Here is a 19,247-nt window from a genome sequence, read left to right on the forward strand (position 1 = left end):
TGCTGCCGATACTGAACTTGCTTATCTGGGGGTGACCGTTAAAAATGACGGGAAGTGTGTGAAATCAAACCACCAAAACATAACAGCAAAAGTATAAGGCACCAGCTCTGTGGACAAAGATGTGTCAGGGAATCCCCGTGAGTTGTTCTCATCTTGGTCTGGAAGTGGGAAGTTCTTTGTAGCTTTTAAAAGTCATGGGTGGACAGGGCATTCCCAAAGCTTTTACGTCCTACAAAAATGGGGCACCGCTTGCTGTCAAACACCTCTCGTAACTGTAGAACAGCTGCATGATGGCAAAATACTTCTATCAGGCTGCTGGCTGGATCTGTTCTTTATCTGAAAAGCTACTACGGGTGTCTTGCTGGCTTCTGGCTGCTGTTGCCGATTCCTTTTTTTCCAGTTAGGCACTTCAGTAACCCATTAACATTTTATAGTCGCTCTTTGGACAGTTTATTTAATAATACTTGGAGAAGCTGCTATCTGTTTTACTGCTTTCAGGTTCATTCACTCCCAATGGTGTGTCTCCCCCCCCCCCCCCCCCCCCCCCCAAAAAAAAAAAAAAAAAAAGGTGAACAAAAACTGTGATGGGTCAGTTTGCTGCCAGTCTTCATGTTTAGAATGTGCCTTCAGTAGAAAGTAAACATGCTTAAAATGGAGGTGCGTCTCGACGATGCATCTGACCGTCATGGAGCGAAGGTAGGGAAGTAGCTTTCTTACACCTCATTTTAATCTCGATGCTGATGGATGGGCAGGTTTCCTGGGTTTTCTTTTGCCCAAATTCTAGGACGCCTCAAAGACAAACCGATACCTGAGCTGGTGACTGCAGCCTAGGGAGGCCTTTCAACAGCTTTATTTTAAGGCAACGAATCCTCCGTAATTAAAGGAGAGGAAAGACTCCCTCCCGCAGCGGGCGGTGCTGGCCTTCTGGCACACCTCTGGCCTCGCCGGCGGCGTCGGAGCGTTAACGCCCGAAGGACAGCACCGGTACCGACCGGGGAACCCGTTCGGGTGTTGGAGGTGGGGGGACGGACCTTCCCTGACTTGCTGCCCCCGCCCCGTTCTTGGGCAACGGTGTGGCAACCCGGAGCGCCGGGTCCGTGCGGGGGACGCGGTTTTTCTCCCTTCCGCTGCCCCTTTAAGGGGGCGAGGCGCCGCAACCATCGGCCCATGGGCGGGTGGGCGGGACTCGCGGCGAGAACCAATGGGGCGCGGCTCCCGCCCGCGCCGCTGAGGGCCGAGCGGGCGCGCGCCGCAGGCCGAGCCCCGAGAGACGTCGTCGTCGTCGCCGCCGCCGCCCGCTCCCCTCAGCGCCGCCGCGATGGCTGAGTGAGTGCGGGCGGGGGAGGGGGGGTCCGTCCCTCGGCACGGCTGCCTCTGGGGGTGGGGGCAGCGCCGAAACCGGCTCGTGGTGGTGGGAGAGCCGGGCGGGGTGCCCCCGGCTCACGGGAAAGGCCTTAGAGACCGGGGCGGGGGGGGGGGGGAGGGGGAAGCCGGCGATGTGCCGCCGACGGGCTGAGGGGGAGGCCGGAGTCTTTTCTAGTCTCTCGCCTCCGCCGGGTGGTTTTCTGCAAAACCGAGTTTTTCGACGGGCTGGTTTGGGAGTGGCGGGTGATTCCGTGCGGTCCCCGTTTGGCCGGTTCGGCGGTGTGTCCGGGAGGAAGGAGGGGATGGGGCCGCCGAGGGCGGGTAGGATTTTCGCCGTCAAGAGGTTCTGCGCCGGCTGAGGGACCATCAAGGCGGCTGACGGAGAAGCTTTTTGACAAAATCCGGGAGCGATCCGTTTTGGAGTCATGGCCGTGAAGCAGGAAACTTGTTCCTGAGCCGAGGAACAGAAGTAGGCAGGTTGGGTTTCTCTACACGCACACCCCTTGCAAGCTGAACGCGGCAGCCTCTAGCAGAATATCCTCTTTTTTGCCCTCTTTTTCTTTGCTCGCCTCAAATCCGAGATAGTTTACATTGCAGAAGCAAAAATATAGCGTAGTGTTCAGACGTGATGTTCTAGTGCAGTATCTGTTAAATGTGGAGCTGCGGTAGAGCTGGATCCATCAGTGATGTATCGGAGGCACTCGCTTTACTCCCTGCCTCCTAGGGCAATGTTTTGCATAGCTTTCTTTTTTTTTTTACTCCTCTGGTTGTGCCTTGGTACTTGGGAAGAAATTTTGGTGACTTGAAACATGCTATATCTTGGTCTCCACTCTGCCTGCTGGACTGACTGGCAACCACAAGGATCTCTTGCTGTAAGCGCCTACAGAATCAGTTCAGAGCATGTGCTACAGGTCTCTCCTAACGTTTGTTAGAAAGGGGTGGGCTAGTCTAGCGGTTGGCAAGATCAGAACAGAGGGTATGGATGCTGGTGCTAGATCACTGCAAATGAGACTTACCTGGTATTTTTGTTCTTCCACATTCCAGGGCTGACATTGCTTTGATTGGACTGGCTGTGATGGGTCAAAACCTTATTTTGAACATGAACGACCATGGCTTTGTGGTAAGCAAAGGAACATGTTGTTCAGAAAGGCTGACTTACTAGCACTTGGGATGGGAGCTGAGCATTTTGTGTTGTGTGGGGTTTGGGTTTTTTTTTTCCCCATTTGATGGTGTAATGGGTGTTGTTTTCTCTTTTTAGTTATAAACTAGGTTGCCCTTTGTCCTGTTTCCAGAGAAAAACAGCAGTGCATGCCTGTACTTAGCTAGCTACCTGATGTGTTACTTACATATGATTTTTCCCTGAAGTTTTGCTTTGGGCTTGGCCATTAATCATAGGTTCCCAAGGCACTTGCAACGACATGCTGCAGGTTCATCCCTTAGGGAAGGTGGAAATGGGAGACCACATGATGTTGAACCTTTCTTGTATAATTTGTAGTCTGAGCTAAAGTAACTGTCTGTTAGCAGCTTTTATTAGCGTATTTTCTTGCTCCCCCAGGTTTGTGCTTTTAACAGGACGGTTTCCAAAGTGGATGACTTTCTGGCCAATGAGGCCAAGGGAACCAAAGTGATTGGTGCTCACAGCCTGGAAGAGATGGTCTCTAAGTTAAAGAAGCCCCGTCGCATTATCTTGCTGGTGAAGGCTGGAAATGCAGTGGATGACTTCATCAATAAATTGGTGAGGCAAACATTCTTTCTACCTGTGACTTCTTGCTGTCTTTTGGAGAAATTTCCTGTGGAAGATCTCAATTATTCATCATTAATGAGGTTTTGATTGTATGGAGAAAACCAAAATGCTGATTTATTTTTGGCAGGTACCATTGTTGGAGACTGGAGACATCATAATTGACGGTGGGAATTCTGAGTATAGAGATACCACGGTAAGCCTGTTTTCTACTCAAAGTGGATGAATAAAATACACGTGATTCTTTCTCCTCTGATCATCAGAATAGTCAGTCAATAAGATGCCATCTCCCCTCTGCTCAGGGAAGGCCAAACTGAGTTGTCTGCGAAACTAGATCACACAGCCTATTAAAAAGCAATTGTTATAGTAGTTAAGGACTATTCTATAAGTATATTTTTATAAAAGTTGCCCATATCATCAAAGAATATTTTTATTGACATCTTTTAAAGAGTGAAGGCCTTTAGAAAATTTCCTGTTGCAATCTTAAAGAGTTTTCAGGGAAATTCAAAAATCTAAGGATATTTATGGATTTGTTGTTATATCTTAATCCTACACGACCACGGGAAGATCCAGGAAGAGAAAACTGCTGGTTTGGCTGTCTTGGTAATGAAAACAGCAGAGTAATGATCTGTTTTTCAAAAAAAACCCAAAAAGCCTGATTGTGAGCAGGCTGTAACTATAGAAGTTATGTTAGCATATCTGGGATGCTTGCATGAAAATACTGCATTCAGATCAGTACTTCTGAATCTTAGAAGGAGTGCTGGTATTAGTCTTTCTGCTTTGGCATCCTGATCTTGGATAAGTGCATTGGCCATGCCAGAGTAAAAAACAGATACTAAATGAGGATTAATACTTGGAGAGCTTGCAGCTCCCTTTAGGGATCTCAGCCTGTGCTTCTCTCCCAGTCAGAGGGAATTAGTTTCCCTTATAATTGTCCATGCTTGCACCTTCACTCTGCAATGAACTCAGCAACTCCACCTTGGGCCTAATCTGCCTCCCCCATGTCTTTGCACACAGCATGTATCACCTGACACTTAATTCTGAGCCTTTTCCAGCCTCAGTACTGCTCTTTTCTATCCAGTGCTTATAAGGACTTTGTTTTCTCAGCGTATCTCTTTTGCAAGGAGCCATGTCAAAGCAACAGGAAGTTTCCTAATGTTCACTTTGGTGTATGTACAAGTTTTCTCTAAAGTTGTCTTCTAGTGCGTCCAAAGCAAAATTGAAAACCTAATTTTAGGTCTGAATTGCTAACCTTTCTTTGTAAGGCTCTGGCATTAAAAGAAATTAAATAACGCTGCTCTGCTCTTTGTTCTAGAGACGTTGTAAGGAACTACACGAAAAGGGCATCTTGTTTGTCGGAAGCGGTGTTAGTGGTGGAGAGGAGGGTGCCAGATACGGTCCTTCACTCATGCCAGGAGGAGCCAAAGAAGCCTGGTAAACATGAGCTAGAATATTTTTTTCAGAATGGTCTGCAACAATCGTCTTCTATTCACGTTGAGAGCTGAGGGAGGGAAGGAGCCAGGCGTGGGTGTGGAGAGAACAAGATATGTTGCCATCCCACTTCCTCAAGGCTCAAGATTTCTCAACCTAGCTGGGGTCACAGAGCAGTGCTGAGCTTCCATGGCAAGCAGAACAAAGGCAGGTTTTTCTTCCAGGAATTCACAGGCAAAGTAGTTCCTACAGAAATCTGAAGGGAGAAATGTGTACTAGGGGTGAAAAGAATTTTGCTTAAATTTTAAAAAAGTACTGTTCTTGATTATGATTTTTCTTTTAGGGCCCAACATGCTTGGACAACTGTTACCCATGAAACAGGCAGCCACAAATATCCCTGCAATGACACACATTATAAAAGGAGGCTTCAGTACATGTTGTACTGACTATTGAATACATTAATTTTTTTGCAAGTTTTTGCCATGCTGTCTTGCTGTTTTGTATTCATGTTAGTGTAAAGGACTGTACATCAGTGTTCATATTGGACTATATCCCTGGTTGCTCATTCTATCTGTAAATGTACACAGAAAATGCGTGTCCGGGCTTTACCTGAGCCTTAGAATCTCTTAAGTCCCTGTCCGTTTGCATTAGCATTTCATACCAATATCAGCCTGTTCAAATTTGACGGCACAAAGCCACAAACAACATAACAGTAATCTGCTGTGTGACCATCTTTTTGCCATAAACAGCTCGGTAAAGACAGCTTCTATGTGCCACCCTTACCTGAACTTTGTCCCCCACCTCTTTCACAGCACCTGCAGCCCATGTGCCAGCCATGCTCCTTTCCCAGTGGTCACTTTAGGTTGCTCCGAACTTGGCATTCTGTAATGCTGTCCTGTTGGCTAAGCAATGTACTACACTTGGGGAGCCTGGCAATGACAGAAGCTCCTAATTACTGCAGTAGTGCAGATAACTATATCCTGACTTGCATTCATGGAGTTTCTTCCTGCCAGATCACTCTGGATTTTTCTTGTGGCTATAGAACAGAATGGGATTTTGTTTCAGCTCTGCCACTGATCTTCTCTTGAGTGTGAGACTGTATCATAACCTGCCTCTATTTCCCCATTTCTAAAATGGAGAAGATAATATTTGGACTCCTTTAGGTACATTAAGTTGTCTGCACGGTGCTATAAGCATGACATGAGTTGTCCCCATTTCTTGCAAACAGTGTCTAGTTCTGGGAAAAACATGCATTTTATTGGACATTTCTGTGTGGTGGGTCATCAGCCTGCTAGGATGCCCTCATCCCAAGCTGCCTTTTGGCAGGTTGCAGAAGGATGCATCATACCGAAGTTTTGTTGTTTTTTTTTTTTCTTGTGGTATTTGTGTCCTCTGCCTATCTGCTGAGGCGTATTATTTCTCCCCACAGGCCCCACATCAAGACCATATTTCAAAGCATTGCTGCTAAAGTGGGATCTGGGGAACCTTGTTGTGACTGGGTAAATATTTACTTGATACTGACTTTAACTTGTGGTTAGATCCATGCTTAGGTAGTTTGGTTGCTGAAGCTCATGCATGTTTGTCCTTAATAAAACCAGCAACATTAGTGGGTTGATTTTCTGGCTGACTGCATTCAATTCTACCATCTTTGACAACATTGTCCCATACAATGGAAAGACAAAGTTTTATGGCCGGGTCATGTGCTGGGGTAGCTAAATGGATCTGTGACCCACAGTGTTTTCAGCTTTCAGTTTTCAAGCACTGGGCTTGCTTCCTTTCTTCCTTCCTTTAGGCAGAAGGAAGCCATAGGCAGGTATTAAACACTGGAAGTGGTGACAGCACTGTTGCTGATGGCGTTTTTTGATGTTTCCTGACAGGTAGGAGATGAGGGTGCTGGACACTTTGTGAAGATGGTGCACAATGGGATTGAATATGGAGACATGCAGCTGATCTGTGAGGCCTATCACCTAATGAAAGATGTGGTGGGCATGGAGCATGATGAGATGTCAAAGGTAATCTGTAGTTTTTAGGGTCTTGCGTTCTTGAGCCATGGTGGCTGTCTGCTGTTGATGAAGGCGGCTGGGCTTGGATAAAACTGCTGTATGTACATGAAGTTAATTTTTCTGACATGCCTTCTGCCAAGGGCAGTGCACAATATTCCTGAGCTTCAAACGAGGTAGGGAGCAGCAAGCACGTACGCCTGAATGTTTATAGAAGTTGTCTGAACTCTCCCATTCTGCAGTTGATTTCTTCCCAGGAAGCACCTTCTTCTGTAGAGATAAAAATTATAAAAAAGCTAGTAAAACACTGAGCATTATAATCAAGCAGGCAAATCTTGCAAAGACCTTATTGAAGCAAGTCAGTATGTATGATGTGTCTTGAAAGGGCAGTTCTGTTTCCAGCTGTCAGTGCCTATGATGACAGGCAACAGGATGGGCTATGCCTCTGCCTTCCCAGTTGGAGACGGGTGCTCTGCGGCTCTGAGTCTGGGCTGTGCTCCTTCCAGTGCAGGGCTCCTGCACAATGGCTTTTCAGCAGCGCTGAAATAATTGGTAAATGTGGCAGGGTACCAATAACCAGTAACTGAGATGGTATGACCCGCTTCTGCATGTATACATATATGTATGTATATGTATACATATATCAATAAGTCGATACGTATAGTAGATACATAGTAAATCAGTGTGTGTGTGTATGTATGTTTGTGTGTATACACATATACACTTTTTTTCCTTTTCTAGGTATTTCAGGAATGGAATAAGACAGAGTTGGACTCTTTCCTGATTGAAATCACAGCCAATATTCTCAAATTCAAAGATAGTGATGGCAAATACCTCCTCCCAAAGATCAAGGACAGCGCAGGACAAAAAGGCACAGGAAAGTGGACAGCCATTTCAGCCCTGGAGTATGGAGTCCCTGTCACACTCATAGGTAACTGGTTCTTTGATCTGGCCTCGTCTTTTCTACCCGCATGTATCACATCACAGCAAGGAGCATGGTAACAGGGAATCTCAGAAATGAGCCCACACTAGGGCTTGGCTCACAGAAGAGGCTCTTCTAGGTGTACCTGTTGCAGTCTTTCTGCCCTTGAGACCTCTTACTGTTTTTCTTTGTGGGGCTTGTTTTTACCTGGTTTCTCAAATGTCGGTAGTACTGTTACCATGCCTTTGTCCATGGTATCTTCGCAGTGCTGGTGATGACTCGGTGACAGGTGAACATAAGTGCAGTGCTAGAAGTGTCATGCTAGATTGATGCAATGTTCCTCTCAGTAATCCTCCACCTTATCTGCTACTCCAAATCCCATCATAGCCTTAAAAATGTTTAAAAACAAAACAAAATGAAGGTGGGGGCAGGACACCCTCAAAACCTTGTTGCTTGACCACTGCTTGATAAGTATTTAGACTTCTCTGAAGACATAAGAATTATTTTTCAGATATCTACCTAAGTCTTTTATTTCTGTGTTTCAGTATAACTTACCTAACCCAGCATTAGTGTGACTAAACAGGAGCACGGGGGCCAAACTGTATTACAGGTTGAGGAGCACAGACAGATATTTTTTTTTTGAGAATAGCAGCACACTGCTACCCTGTGATGGTGTCTGCTGTTTTTCCACCACAACAGTTGATTGAGATGTTTCTTTATATACTCTGGACTGCTGCTGTTTTTGTTTTGTGGCTAATAAAGCTGCTGATCCAAAGCCAAACTAGGATGATGGAAATGTATTTTGTTATTGCTTTGAATTATATCCCTAAAGTGTGAGAATTTACCTGTTCACATACATATCTAACAGCCTTGTTACCTACCCTTTTATCTAACCTGGCCTCTGAATGGAATTATGACGCAGGAATTGTAATAAATCTGTAACACGTTTAGAGTGTTCTCTTACCACAGGTCCAATGTAGCCTTTCTCGTTGACTAAATAAGATGACTCAACAGGTTCTTTGCTCTCAGATTGGCTTTAATTTTCATGCTTTCTCTACCTCTTTTTCCTTTCCCTTGGCTGGTCAACTCCTGTTGTATTAGAAGATATTAAAAACTGTAGTAGGCTAAAAGAGAGTAACTGCAGCGGTAGCTATCAGAGAAACATCGCTGCATTCCAATAACATATTTTTACAAAACAAGTTACTAAAGCTATAGTCTTTCAGTTCTAGGCTTGAAACAGTGTTTCTCACTTGTGCTGTTAATATTCTCCTGGTTCTTGCAAAGATCAAGGGTGGAGGAGACACTCCCTAGTCCTCTGCAGTACCAGGGGAACGTTGTTAGGTAATGATGAGTTGATAGGGAAGTATGTGCAATAGCCTTTGTACAAACATGGCCGTTCGTAGGGCAGTTGCTGTGTGTGTGGTTTTACTGCATAAGCATGACGTGCAGACTTCCGTTTGTAAAAGCAGAGTCATGCTACTCCTGCTTTTTCCCGATTTCCAGCCCCCCGCCCCCTTCTCCCCAGTGTAGAAGGAAGTTTTTGCATAAATGAAGGGGAGCCAGTTCTGATTTTGATATGATCTGTTAATCCTACTGCAGAGAGGTTCCAGAATCTTGTGAAAACATTACTCATTCATCTTTTGTTGTTGTCTTGTTTGTTTGGTTTTGTTTTTTTATTTGGGGGGGTTGTAATTCATGACTCACTCAAAAGGTAGAAGAAGAGTTCAGTATGAAGACTGTAATAAACTTGATTGTTTTTCTTCTATCAGACTCTGGAAAGGAAGCTTCCCCCCCCCCCCCCCCATTTAACAATACTATCTTCAATTGCAAATAAGTACAACTTAAAACAGCGTGATTAGGAATTGACTAAGCCAGATCAAGAGATTGTCATTCAGGCTTTCTTTTTAGGTGCTGAAGATACTGCTTGGCCCTGGCGAATGAGATTTAGTAACCTGCTTAATGATGTTATAAAACTTTCTTATGGGCTTCTGAATACTAGTGTTATGGGTCTAGCAGATTTGTAGAACTTCCTCTTATAAGTGAACCTGCTCATTTATTCTTGATTTTAATTGCTCTTACTTTGCATGTGTGTATTTCGGAGCACATCTAGTTAATGTGAATTGGCATTTATGCAACAGCCTTTTATCTTCAAAGCATGATAACAATAATTAGTGAAGTCTTCAGCCTTGCCTGTCCCCAGACTGCAGGGCAACACTGTCTGTCTTTTAAAGATAGGAAGTGATTTTAAACTAAATTCTTTAAGAGCTGGTGAAGGTTCCTGAGGATAAATTTTCATGCAGATGACTTGTGGCTTATTTTTTTCTTTATCATTTGAAAGCTGTATCAGTCAATATTTACTCAGTTATTATCCTGACTGGCAGTTTTGTTCCTCAGTAATGCTGTTGAAATAATTAATTTGTACACCTCTCTCCCCATCTGACTGTTTCAGTATGTATGTGGCTCATTATTCAGTGGTGCTCTCAGTGTGTGCTTGAGGACAAGTATCTCAGACCTTAACAGTAATGCTGAACTTTCTAATTATCTCCCCTTTACTACCATACTTAAAGGTGAAGCTGTGTTTGCACGGTGCCTGTCTTCCCTCAAGGATGAGAGAGTACAGGCCAGTAAGCTGCTGGATGGGCCTAAAATGACTCAGTTCAGTGGGAACAAGAAAGCTTTTCTGGAGGACATACGCAAGGTGAGTCATTGTGCTCGCCAGAGTGCTGTATTAAAGCTGCATATCAAAGCAGGTTTTGGATGCTGTAAACCCTGGTGAGGAGTTCTTGTGTTTCCATTTCATGACAAGTGGTTCCTGCTTTCAGCCATCCCACTGTGCATTGTCTAGTGGTGTCCACAAAGCATAGTGTGACCAGTGTCTTTCCTGACCAAAGAATAGTCCTGAAGGAATTCAAGTCTAAGCCACAGTGGGCAGTGACAGCTAGCTGGGGTGCAGAGTCATAATTCATGCACAGGAGCTTACTTTTTCACCCTTCAATACTCCTGTCTTTGTAATGGGGATAATAGCTCTTGATCTCTCTCTGTGGAGACCAAACTTTCCAGCAATTAGAAAGGATATTTTGGTTCTCAAATAGCCGGAATGTGGTTTCTCTACTAATGCCTAATGATATGTGGACTAAGCAGAGCATGTAGACTGTGAAGTTAATCATTCAACTTTGTGGGACTTCACTTGGATTGTGAATTTGTTTTTTTAGGCCCTGTATGCTTCCAAGATTATTTCCTATGCTCAAGGCTTCATGCTGCTGAGACAAGCAGCCAAAGAATTTGGCTGGACACTGAATTATGGTGGCATTGCACTAATGTGGAGGGGAGGCTGCATCATCAGAAGGTAATTAAGATGAGGAGTTAACTTAGTTGCTGAGGGGAGAAGAGCAGGCAATTTAGTTTATGGGGTGCTAGACTGACAAGCCTAGAGATTTTCTTGGAAAATACATGGAGTTAATCTGCTGATAAGATACTGAGAGGCTGTTTCTGTAGATGGCACTAAAGGTTACCAGATGAAGCCAATTCTGTGGTGGTTTGGCTACTGCAAATTTTCTTCGGTCTTCATTTTGTTTGCATCTTTCTCAGTGTTTGGAATCTGAGTCTGGCTGAGTCAAGTTTTGGCACTGTAAGTTTGGGATTCTGGGCCTTTGTTGGAAGCTGTGAAATTTTATTCCTGGTTTACATGTGTTCTGCCTAGTGTGTTCCTGGGAAAAATCAAAGATGCTTTTGATCGAAACCCTGAGCTCCAGAATTTGCTGTTGGATGATTTCTTTAAGACAGCTGTTGAAAACTGTCAGGTAAGTTTCCAAGGAAGGAAGAGCATAAAAAACCCAATAGTTTACAGTCTGAACTTCTTCAGCTTCTTCCCCAGGAATTACCTTCACAAGTATATTTAGACTAAAAAAAATGAGAAGGTAGAGAATACAGCATCCTTAGTCCCAAAGATCTCTAACCAATCCTTAAGGTCTTTGGGACTGTGTATGTGTATCTGTATGCACATAATGTATGGGTGTAGGAATTCATCATCTATGGCTTCAAGGTATCCTTCTTTAGTAGAACATTATCAGTCTTATAGGATCAGGACAGGAGAAAAACCTACATAGTTGGAGCTGGTTGAAATTGAACAAGAAAGTTACCATGATGAGGTAGACTATACTGAGGTCCAAATTAGAATTTTGCCAGACACCAGGGTTAGCAACCTGTCCTTGAAAAAATGCCTACAAATGCCTCTTTGCCTCTATTTCATCAGAAAATTGGAGAATGTTAGTTCTAAATGACAGAAAAAAAAGGGGTTTCCATCACTGAAGCACTGCTTTATAAATCAGTGTCCAGATACATCAAGCAATGAACCAAGGTCTCATGTGATGTTGCAAGGTATATTTGTACTGTCAACCTAAAGGTAACACAGGAGCAAACAAACATATAGCCCTTGTTGTGTCATGGTTCTTCTCTTTGATACTAGCCAAGCTACTATTAGAAACTTAAGGTTTCCATTTTACTGTTACAGAAGAGCCTTAGGCAGAAATCTAGCAATTCAGAAGAACCATGATGTGAGGAAAAAAATGTCTAGCCTGTGTGAACATTCTCATCACTTCCCTGCATCTTGCACCTACTGTGCACTTGGATTTCAGTTGTACAGAGTATAAAGCTCTGTTCTGTTACCATTGTTTGCAGTAGCACCAAAATAACAGTGTTCAGACCTGCCATTCATTAGACCTAGGTCTGTCCAAACAGCGTCCTGATTTGGACGGAGTTGACAGGCAGAACTAAAACCAGATTATCTGACCACAAAGAAGTTATATATTTTTGTTAATAATTCTTTTAACTGAAGCTGAATATTCCATGCAGGTTACTAAATCACATGTACAGTTGAAATGAGGATTATCCACATGTCTGTCTGAAATATTGTGCTGACCTTTTATGCCCTTGGGCAGGCTTTGTACTGTGCTTGATTAGAGGTCCTGGAAGTGCCTCAGTGTTTGCTCAGTATGTTCCCCACTGTGTTGATACTTTTGGGATGCACTGATTATGTGAAAGAACATCATCCTTGCTTGCGGCTGTGGTTTGATTGCATGTGCAGTATATGTCTGCACTTTTATTGTCCCATTTGTTAACTCTTATCTTACTTGCCATTATTTTGGATCAACCTTGTTGATGTAAAATCAGGAATCTGCTGCTGCATTTGCTCAGACTTGGTCATTAGATTTCATGTAACGTGAAACAGTACATGCCGTTGTACTAGAATAGTTCATAGGCCTGCACATAGCTCTGAGTGAGCACTGCTTAGTTTCTTTCTTTTCTTCTCCGTTGTCCATCCGTGTGTCCCCCTTTTCCTCTTTCCCAGGACTCCTGGCGACGTGTAATCAGTACTGGAGTACAGATTGGTATTCCTATGCCCTGCTTCACTACAGCACTTTCATTTTATGATGGATACAGGCATGAAATATTACCAGCTAACCTGATTCAGGTAGGTGCCTGAAATAGTGTAGCAGATCTTCTACCTACTGAAATATCATCATGTAGTTATTTAAATACTGGCCTAAAGGCCATGATGGCAATATGTCCTAATCACTCCAACACTGTAAAGATTAAGGCACAGATTGCCTAATACAACTCTGTTAAACCTGAAGTTCACAGCAATAAAATACTATGAGATGTCTGGATAAAGAACACCAGAGATATTGGTATGACAGTGCCCAGCATGTCTTAGTATTCCATCTGTGAACCAAGGGTAATGATATCTTTGAATCAAAATGCTTTATAAAGAAATAAGTATCTTTGAGCCTTAGGATGTATGTAAGTGCTTGTTTTTTAGATTAGTACCTAGTAGAAATAATGTACTTGTCTTTCTACAGAACTCTTAATTACTAAATGTTAGTAAATGTTTCATTGCAGTGATTTTGCTAATAATGAGAAAATAAGTTTGAATGTTATAATATTGGAGTCAAATCTTATTTCTAGTATTCCTATAGTCAAGTATCAGTAGGTACAACTTCTAGTACTCATAAGACTCTGATATTCATTTCTCTATTTTGTGTGTGTTCTTATTCTAGGCTCAGCGTGATTATTTTGGTGCACATACATATGAATTATTATCGAAGCCAGGTGTATTTATCCATACTAACTGGACAGGCCATGGAGGAAATGTGTCGTCTTCTGCCTACAATGTCTAATGGAAGTATTCCCTCTTGAAGCCAAGATACTGTAGATCTCAGATATTCTTCCTAGAATACCACTTTTTACTGTACTGTGCTAGAACTTGTGTTGGGACACTTTTGTAATAACTTGTGGGTATATTTCATATATATATATATATATAATAGAAGAAAGCTAAATAAATTTGCTTATAAAGGCATTGAGGTGTTTTCTTTCCACTGCTGCTGGCCAAAACTGGCTAAAATGTCTTTGTGCGGTATTTAATAGAATACATTTTAAAATGATATTTTTATTGTGTTATAGTGCATAAACTCATAGGGATCAAGATAGAGATGACTGCATTTCAATAATTGCTAAAGTGGAGAATGGCAGACAGTCAGCACAGTAAGGCTACACAAGGTTCCAGGGAGGTAAAGGCATTTTTTGGTTGCCATTGTTTATTCGTAACAGGCAGTAGGTTCTTAAAGGTTAATTCCTGGGTGTTCACCTGCACACAGTCTTTCACACTGTGAGCTATGTTTGCTTTCTCTGAAAGGGTGAAGGGTGGGATGGATCATGGAGAAACTTGAATGCAGGTCATGGGTGTCAAGACTGATTCTTCTGTCACCAAGCCATTCTCCCTCCAACTGTTGTTCCCAGCTTTAAGCTCTGGCATGAACTGTTGGCTTAGCTGCGTGCTTGCACTCTTCTCCCCAAATCTCCTGGCTTCTTTGCCTCCTCTTCCCATAAGGCAATTAAAAATACCTGCAGTAGCATGCAAAGTTGGCCATGTTTGATATCCTCTTCCTGCAATCCCAATGCCAGTCATCTTCAGGACTTCGGAAAATTCACCTGTGTGCCTGTACCTTTTTTTTTTCCTCCTCAGAACCTCTCAAGTTTTAAATTTTGTGCTGTCAACTGATTGTTATATTAATTTTTTGCTCCATTTCTCTCTGTTAAGACAGTTAGCTGCTTAGTTGAATTAGCAAAAGATTACTTTCCATTTAAAGCAACTTTTCTGCAGATTATGTGGTAAGATTTAGGAATCCTATAAAATAAACGTGTGACAAATTGCAGGCAGTAGTGATAACGGGAGGGTCACGAACATTTTAGTAGTCAGTTTGCCCCAGCATTTGTGGTTTAGGTTCTCCAGCAGGAGAATTGTATTAGAAACTACCACGGTGAACAGTAGGAGCAGTTTTGCCAGTTTATTGTGTGCATAGGCGTTGTGTTTTGGAGGAAAATGAGATACTCCCACTGATCTATTTTAGCGCTTAGTACGATAGTAGCGGTGAGAAGAATTATCTACTGTCTGGAATCCCATGGTGCTGAAACCTGACGGCTGCTCGGTCGGAGCGAGCAGTGTGCGCCTCGCTGGGGTGATGGGGAGCCATGTTTGTCCTGTCACCTCATTTGAACTGAGCCGTTTAGGGGGAAGGGAGGGGATGGGGACAGCACCTGATGTTGCTTTACGTCCCTCTTACTAGCTCGCCTCGCCCGGACACACGCATTAACTCCCGATCGAGGGACGATCTTTCACGGTGGGTCCAGAGCCCTCATGTAAGGTGTTGGAACAGGACGGGTGCTGTCATCACCGCTTAAAACCAGATCGTGCCCACGTCAGCAGCTTCAAGGGTAACGTGCAAAGCCAAAGCCTCCTGCGCACCCCGTCCTGGCCGGCCGTCCCTGCAGCGGGACTTGGTTTCCCTCTCCTTCAAACACCCCTCTTCAGCCACAAGGCGGGAGCGGGGGGTCGCGGCGGTTTCCTCGGCCCGTCGCGGGCCGGTGACGGTTGCTGGGGAGGGCTGGCGTCTCCCTCGCAGCGGCCCCTTTCCCGCAGCGGCCCCTTTCCCGCAGCACCCGGACGACCGCCCGCTGCTGAGGTATCGGCGCCGGCCCGGGCTGCGCGGGGCGGGGGCGTCCGAGATGGCGGCGGCGCAGCCCCGCCCCGCCGCGCTGGGCGGGAAACCCAGCTGAGGGCAGCGCCATGGAGGCGGCGGGCGATGAGGAGAGGGTCCTTCTCACCCAGGTACCACGGGGCTGGCGTCCTCTTCTCCTTCCCGGGCCCACAGCCCCGGCCCCGCTCCTACCGTGCCGGAGCTGGCCTCCGGGGACGCTGGGGGAGCGCCCGGCCGGGACAAGATGGAGCCGTGGTGTGGGGTGTGGGGCAGAGAGTGATAAATGTGGTGCTGCGAGGCGTGCTGGGGTCCGCAAACGGTCGTTTATGTTGCGTCCTTTTAAGTAGTCTTGATGGTTTACGCAAAAGAGAGCTGACCTGTCACTGCTTTGGATCCTTTCAGAGGCTGAAGGCTGCGGTTCACTACACGGTTGGATGCCTGTGTCAGGATGTTGCAGAAAATAAAGAGGTGCAATTCAGCAAGCAAACCATTGCAGCTATTGCAGAGATCACCTTCAGGCAGTGCGGTAGGAAGTTTGCATATTATCTATTTGTTCAAGAGCACTTGCTGGAGAAATGATGCTTAAAAAATAGAAGCCGGCACTGGAACCAGGTATCACTGGTGCATTGTTTCTTGCATTACATTTTTAAAAGTAAAAGAAATAGTGATTTTGGTTTTCAGACCTGGAAAAAGCATTTAAAAGTATGTGGAAATATTGTGTGGGCCACCTGCCTGTGCAAGAGTGGCACGTAATAACAAGTTATGGTCGCTTCTCATAACTAACTTGGATAATTTGCAGTTATACTTTGTAACAGCTAGAACTCCGTTACTTATCTCTTCCTACTCAGAGTTAGCATTTTAAAATACGTGGTGTCTTTGTGTTTTCTCCAGAGAACTTTGCAAAAGACCTCGAAATGTTTGCAAGGTAGGTACTGGAACATTTGGTTGTTACAAAGGCTTTCTTTTTTTATGTTCAGCTCCAATAACTAGGTAATCTTTAAAATACATCTTGTAATTAAAGTTTTAAAGGGTTCTATTGGCTGATTAAATAGTGGCTGTGAAGTTAGGAAATAGATACACCCCTGTAGGTTCTTCCTGATCTTGGAAGTTAATTTATGTGGTACAAGTGATTGTTTAGATAAATGACTATAACTGTCAGATGTGTTGATACATAGCAGTACTGGATGGTTTGGGAGTGACAGATGCTTACTAGCACGCCTGTGTTTCATCTGGTTGCTCCAAGGAGGTAAGGGAATGTTTAAAGGAGTCAGAACTTAACACAGTGACCTACTGGCAAATAAGAGGGAACGGAGCAGTGGTGCTTGAAGTTCTGGTTGCTGAATTCTACTGTTTTTATGCAGGAAGTGTGGGCATTTAGATGTACACATACAAACTTGTAAAATAGGGGTTTGTGTATTATAGTTGGAAAAGATAGGCACGTTTGGTTTACTGGGTCCCTGTTAAGCCATTTTAGTTAGCGTTCTGAATTAGATGCTGTATGACCTGTTACAACCAATGTTGGCAAACACATTAATGGGTATTTTTTAATTTTATGCAGGCATGCAAAACGAAGCACAGTCACTACAGAGGATGTGAAGCTTTTGGCTAGGAGGAGCAATTCTTTGGTGAGATTGGCTGTATTTTGTCTCACAACATTCTTAAGCCAACTGGTTAATTCCTAAGAGCATTTGAATGAAGGCTATAGATGATGAAGCAACTGTTGCTTAAGCAATTTCACTGGCTTATAGATGATGGATGGGCACGATCCAGTGATTTTTTTCTTAATTTTCCTCTTGTTTTGCTTCATGACACTATGCCTCTCTGTGGGAACACAGATGTGATTGCAATTCAAGCAGCAATGTTCTGGTTGCAACAGGGCTACTGAGGTTCCAAGTACAAAAGTGCAATAAACAGACACATTATAGCATTGTCAATCTTGGAAATAAATCACTTGGGTTTTTTCCCTGATCTTGTGTTCCTGTGCTTTAGCTTAAGGTCAGGAATAGCTTGAGTCCACCTTGTAGTACTAAGTCTCCTAACATTAATATAGGGATGATTCACATTATTGTGTTCTCTTATGTGCTGATCTGTATGATGTTCAGTGGACTTAAATTCACTTGTTTACGACACACCTGTAAATACTTCCATGAAGAAGAATACTTCCAATACTAATTTTAATTTTATGTGAGGGGACATTTTCCTTCCATCTGTGATTTGAAGTATGCAACACGAACGTGCCCGAGAAGGCACAGTAAATGTTGGAGCTGAATTTTGTGTTCCTAACTCTCATGTGCTGTTTACGTTAAGTGGGTGCAGAGAAATCTTCCAGTATCTCTGTACTGTCGTGATTTAACCCCAGCCAGCAACTAAGCACCATACAGCTGCTCACTCACTTCTCTCCCACCCAGCGGGATGGGGGAGAGAATCAGGGGAAAAAAAAAGTAAAACTCATGGGTTGAGATAAGAACAGTTGAATAGGACAGAAAAGAAAAAAAATTATGATAATAATGACAGTAATAAAATAACAATAATAAAAGAATTGGAGTATACAAAACAAGTGATGCACAATGCAATTGCTCACCACTCGCTGACCGATGCCCACTGATTCCCCCCTGGCCAACTCCCCCCCAGTTTATATACTGGGCATGACATCACATGGTATGGAATACCCCTTTGGCCAGTTTGGGTCAGCTGCCCTGGCTGTGTCCCCTCCCAGCTTCTTGTGCCCCTCCAGCCTTCTTGCTGGCTGGGCATGAGAAGCTGAAAAATCCTTGACTAAGTATAAACACTACTTAGCCACAACTGAAAGCATCAGTGTGTTATGAACATTCTTCTCATACTGAATCCAAAACATAAGACAATACCAGCTACTAGAAAGAAAATTAATTCTATCCTAGCCAAAACCAGGACATGTACTCAGATGGTATCTCAGCAGTTACTCAGAGTTGTAGTTTGCCAATGTTGCCGTCTTGGTTGTAGAGATGGATGTAACATACATTTATAAATCCTAGTCTTCCCAGGGCATTTTAGTATATGAGCATATCCAGCTTAGACTGAGGGCTTCATGCAAGAATTAAAACTAGTTGATGTTTGTCAGCCTTTTTGGAGTGTCTGTCATCTTTTTCGTAGTAAGAATTTGCCTTGTTAAGTTCTCTTAAACATTTATCTGTAATTTATCATGAATAAATGAAGTTCCTCAGTAGATGACTGATAAGTTTCTTGTTCTCAGCTGAAGTATATCACCCAGAAGAGTGATGAGCTCATATCAAGTAACATGGAACAAAAGGAGAAGAAGAAAAAGAAGTCCAGTGCAGCTAAGGGAAGGAGAACTTCTGGGGAACAAGTCATTGTGACTGAAAGCGAAGATTCCAACATGGCATGATTTACCTTTCAAGTAATGTTTCTGGTCATTCTTCTCTTATTGTCCTAGAGGAACCAAAGTTAGCCTATTAGAGATTCCTCTTGCACGTTAGCAACACTAATGAATCTTTGGGGTTTTAAGTGAACAAAATTAGTTGGATTTTTTTGTTCCAGAAATGAAAGGTCTGTCAGAATTTAGTAAAGCTTACAGCCAAAATGCCTTAATTGCTCACAAAAAGCTATGTATACTGTTATTAAAAAGAAAATCCTTTAAATAAAGAGTTTAAAGCAGAACATTCTCACTGACAGTAATACCTCAGTATGTGCAACTCCCTCCATGCTGCAACTTAGTTTCTCCAGTAATTGTTTGACTCCCTCCTTGTTTCCATTTT

General features: G+C 43.6%; 2 protein-coding genes across 4 annotated transcripts; both read left to right on the plus strand.

The window, feature by feature from the left end:
- Positions 1-1,214: 1,214 nt before the first annotated feature.
- PGD (phosphogluconate dehydrogenase) lies at positions 1,215-13,765 on the plus strand. Of its 3 annotated transcripts, none has more exons than XM_049819358.1 (13): positions 1,215-1,326; positions 2,410-2,485; positions 2,921-3,100; positions 3,237-3,302; positions 4,422-4,540; positions 5,967-6,036; positions 6,415-6,549; positions 7,279-7,468; positions 10,027-10,157; positions 10,672-10,805; positions 11,160-11,259; positions 12,807-12,929; positions 13,516-13,765. In XM_049819358.1, the coding sequence occupies exons 1-13, from the start codon at positions 1,319-1,321 to the stop codon at positions 13,633-13,635; spliced, it is 1,452 nt and encodes a 483-aa protein (XP_049675315.1). In that variant the 5' UTR covers positions 1,215-1,318; the 3' UTR covers positions 13,636-13,765. The 3 variants fall into 3 exon arrangements, with proteins under 3 accessions (XP_049675315.1, XP_049676164.1, XP_049677034.1); XM_049820207.1 differs by lacking the exon at positions 1,215-1,326 and adding an exon at positions 1,677-1,842; XM_049821077.1 differs by lacking the exon at positions 1,215-1,326 and adding an exon at positions 1,677-1,838.
- A 140-nt stretch (positions 13,766-13,905) lies between these two features.
- CENPS (centromere protein S) lies at positions 13,906-19,153 on the plus strand. Its single transcript, XM_049822356.1, has 5 exons — positions 13,906-15,626; positions 15,898-16,021; positions 16,387-16,420; positions 17,054-17,120; positions 18,725-19,153. Exons 1-5 carry the CDS (start codon positions 15,585-15,587, stop codon positions 18,875-18,877), a joined length of 420 nt encoding a protein of 139 aa, XP_049678313.1. The 5' UTR covers positions 13,906-15,584; the 3' UTR covers positions 18,878-19,153.
- The last annotated feature ends 94 nt before the right edge of the window (positions 19,154-19,247 follow it).

The sequence above is a fragment of the Accipiter gentilis genome, chromosome 1 (genome assembly GCF_929443795.1).
Source record: "Accipiter gentilis chromosome 1, bAccGen1.1, whole genome shotgun sequence".
Taxonomy (NCBI): domain Eukaryota; kingdom Metazoa; phylum Chordata; class Aves; order Accipitriformes; family Accipitridae; genus Astur; species Astur gentilis.

What these genes read in the sequence shown, in the direction of transcription:
- PGD (XM_049819358.1), top strand. An exon ending in ATGACTTCATCAATAAATTG is followed by an intron (nt 3,101 to 3,236) that starts GTGAGGCAAACA and finishes TATTTTTGGCAG; the next exon opens with GTACCATTGTTGGAGACTGG. An exon ending in CTGAGTATAGAGATACCACG is followed by an intron (nt 3,303 to 4,421) that starts GTAAGCCTGTTT and finishes TCTTTGTTCTAG; the next exon opens with AGACGTTGTAAGGAACTACA.
- CENPS (XM_049822356.1), top strand. Translation starts at nt 15,585, where the DNA reads ATGGAGGCGGCGGGCGATGAGGAGAGGGTCCTTCTCACCCAG. An exon ending in AGAGGGTCCTTCTCACCCAG is followed by an intron (nt 15,627 to 15,897) that starts GTACCACGGGGC and finishes GGATCCTTTCAG; the next exon opens with AGGCTGAAGGCTGCGGTTCA. An exon ending in CTAGGAGGAGCAATTCTTTG is followed by an intron (nt 17,121 to 18,724) that starts GTGAGATTGGCT and finishes TCTTGTTCTCAG; the next exon opens with CTGAAGTATATCACCCAGAA.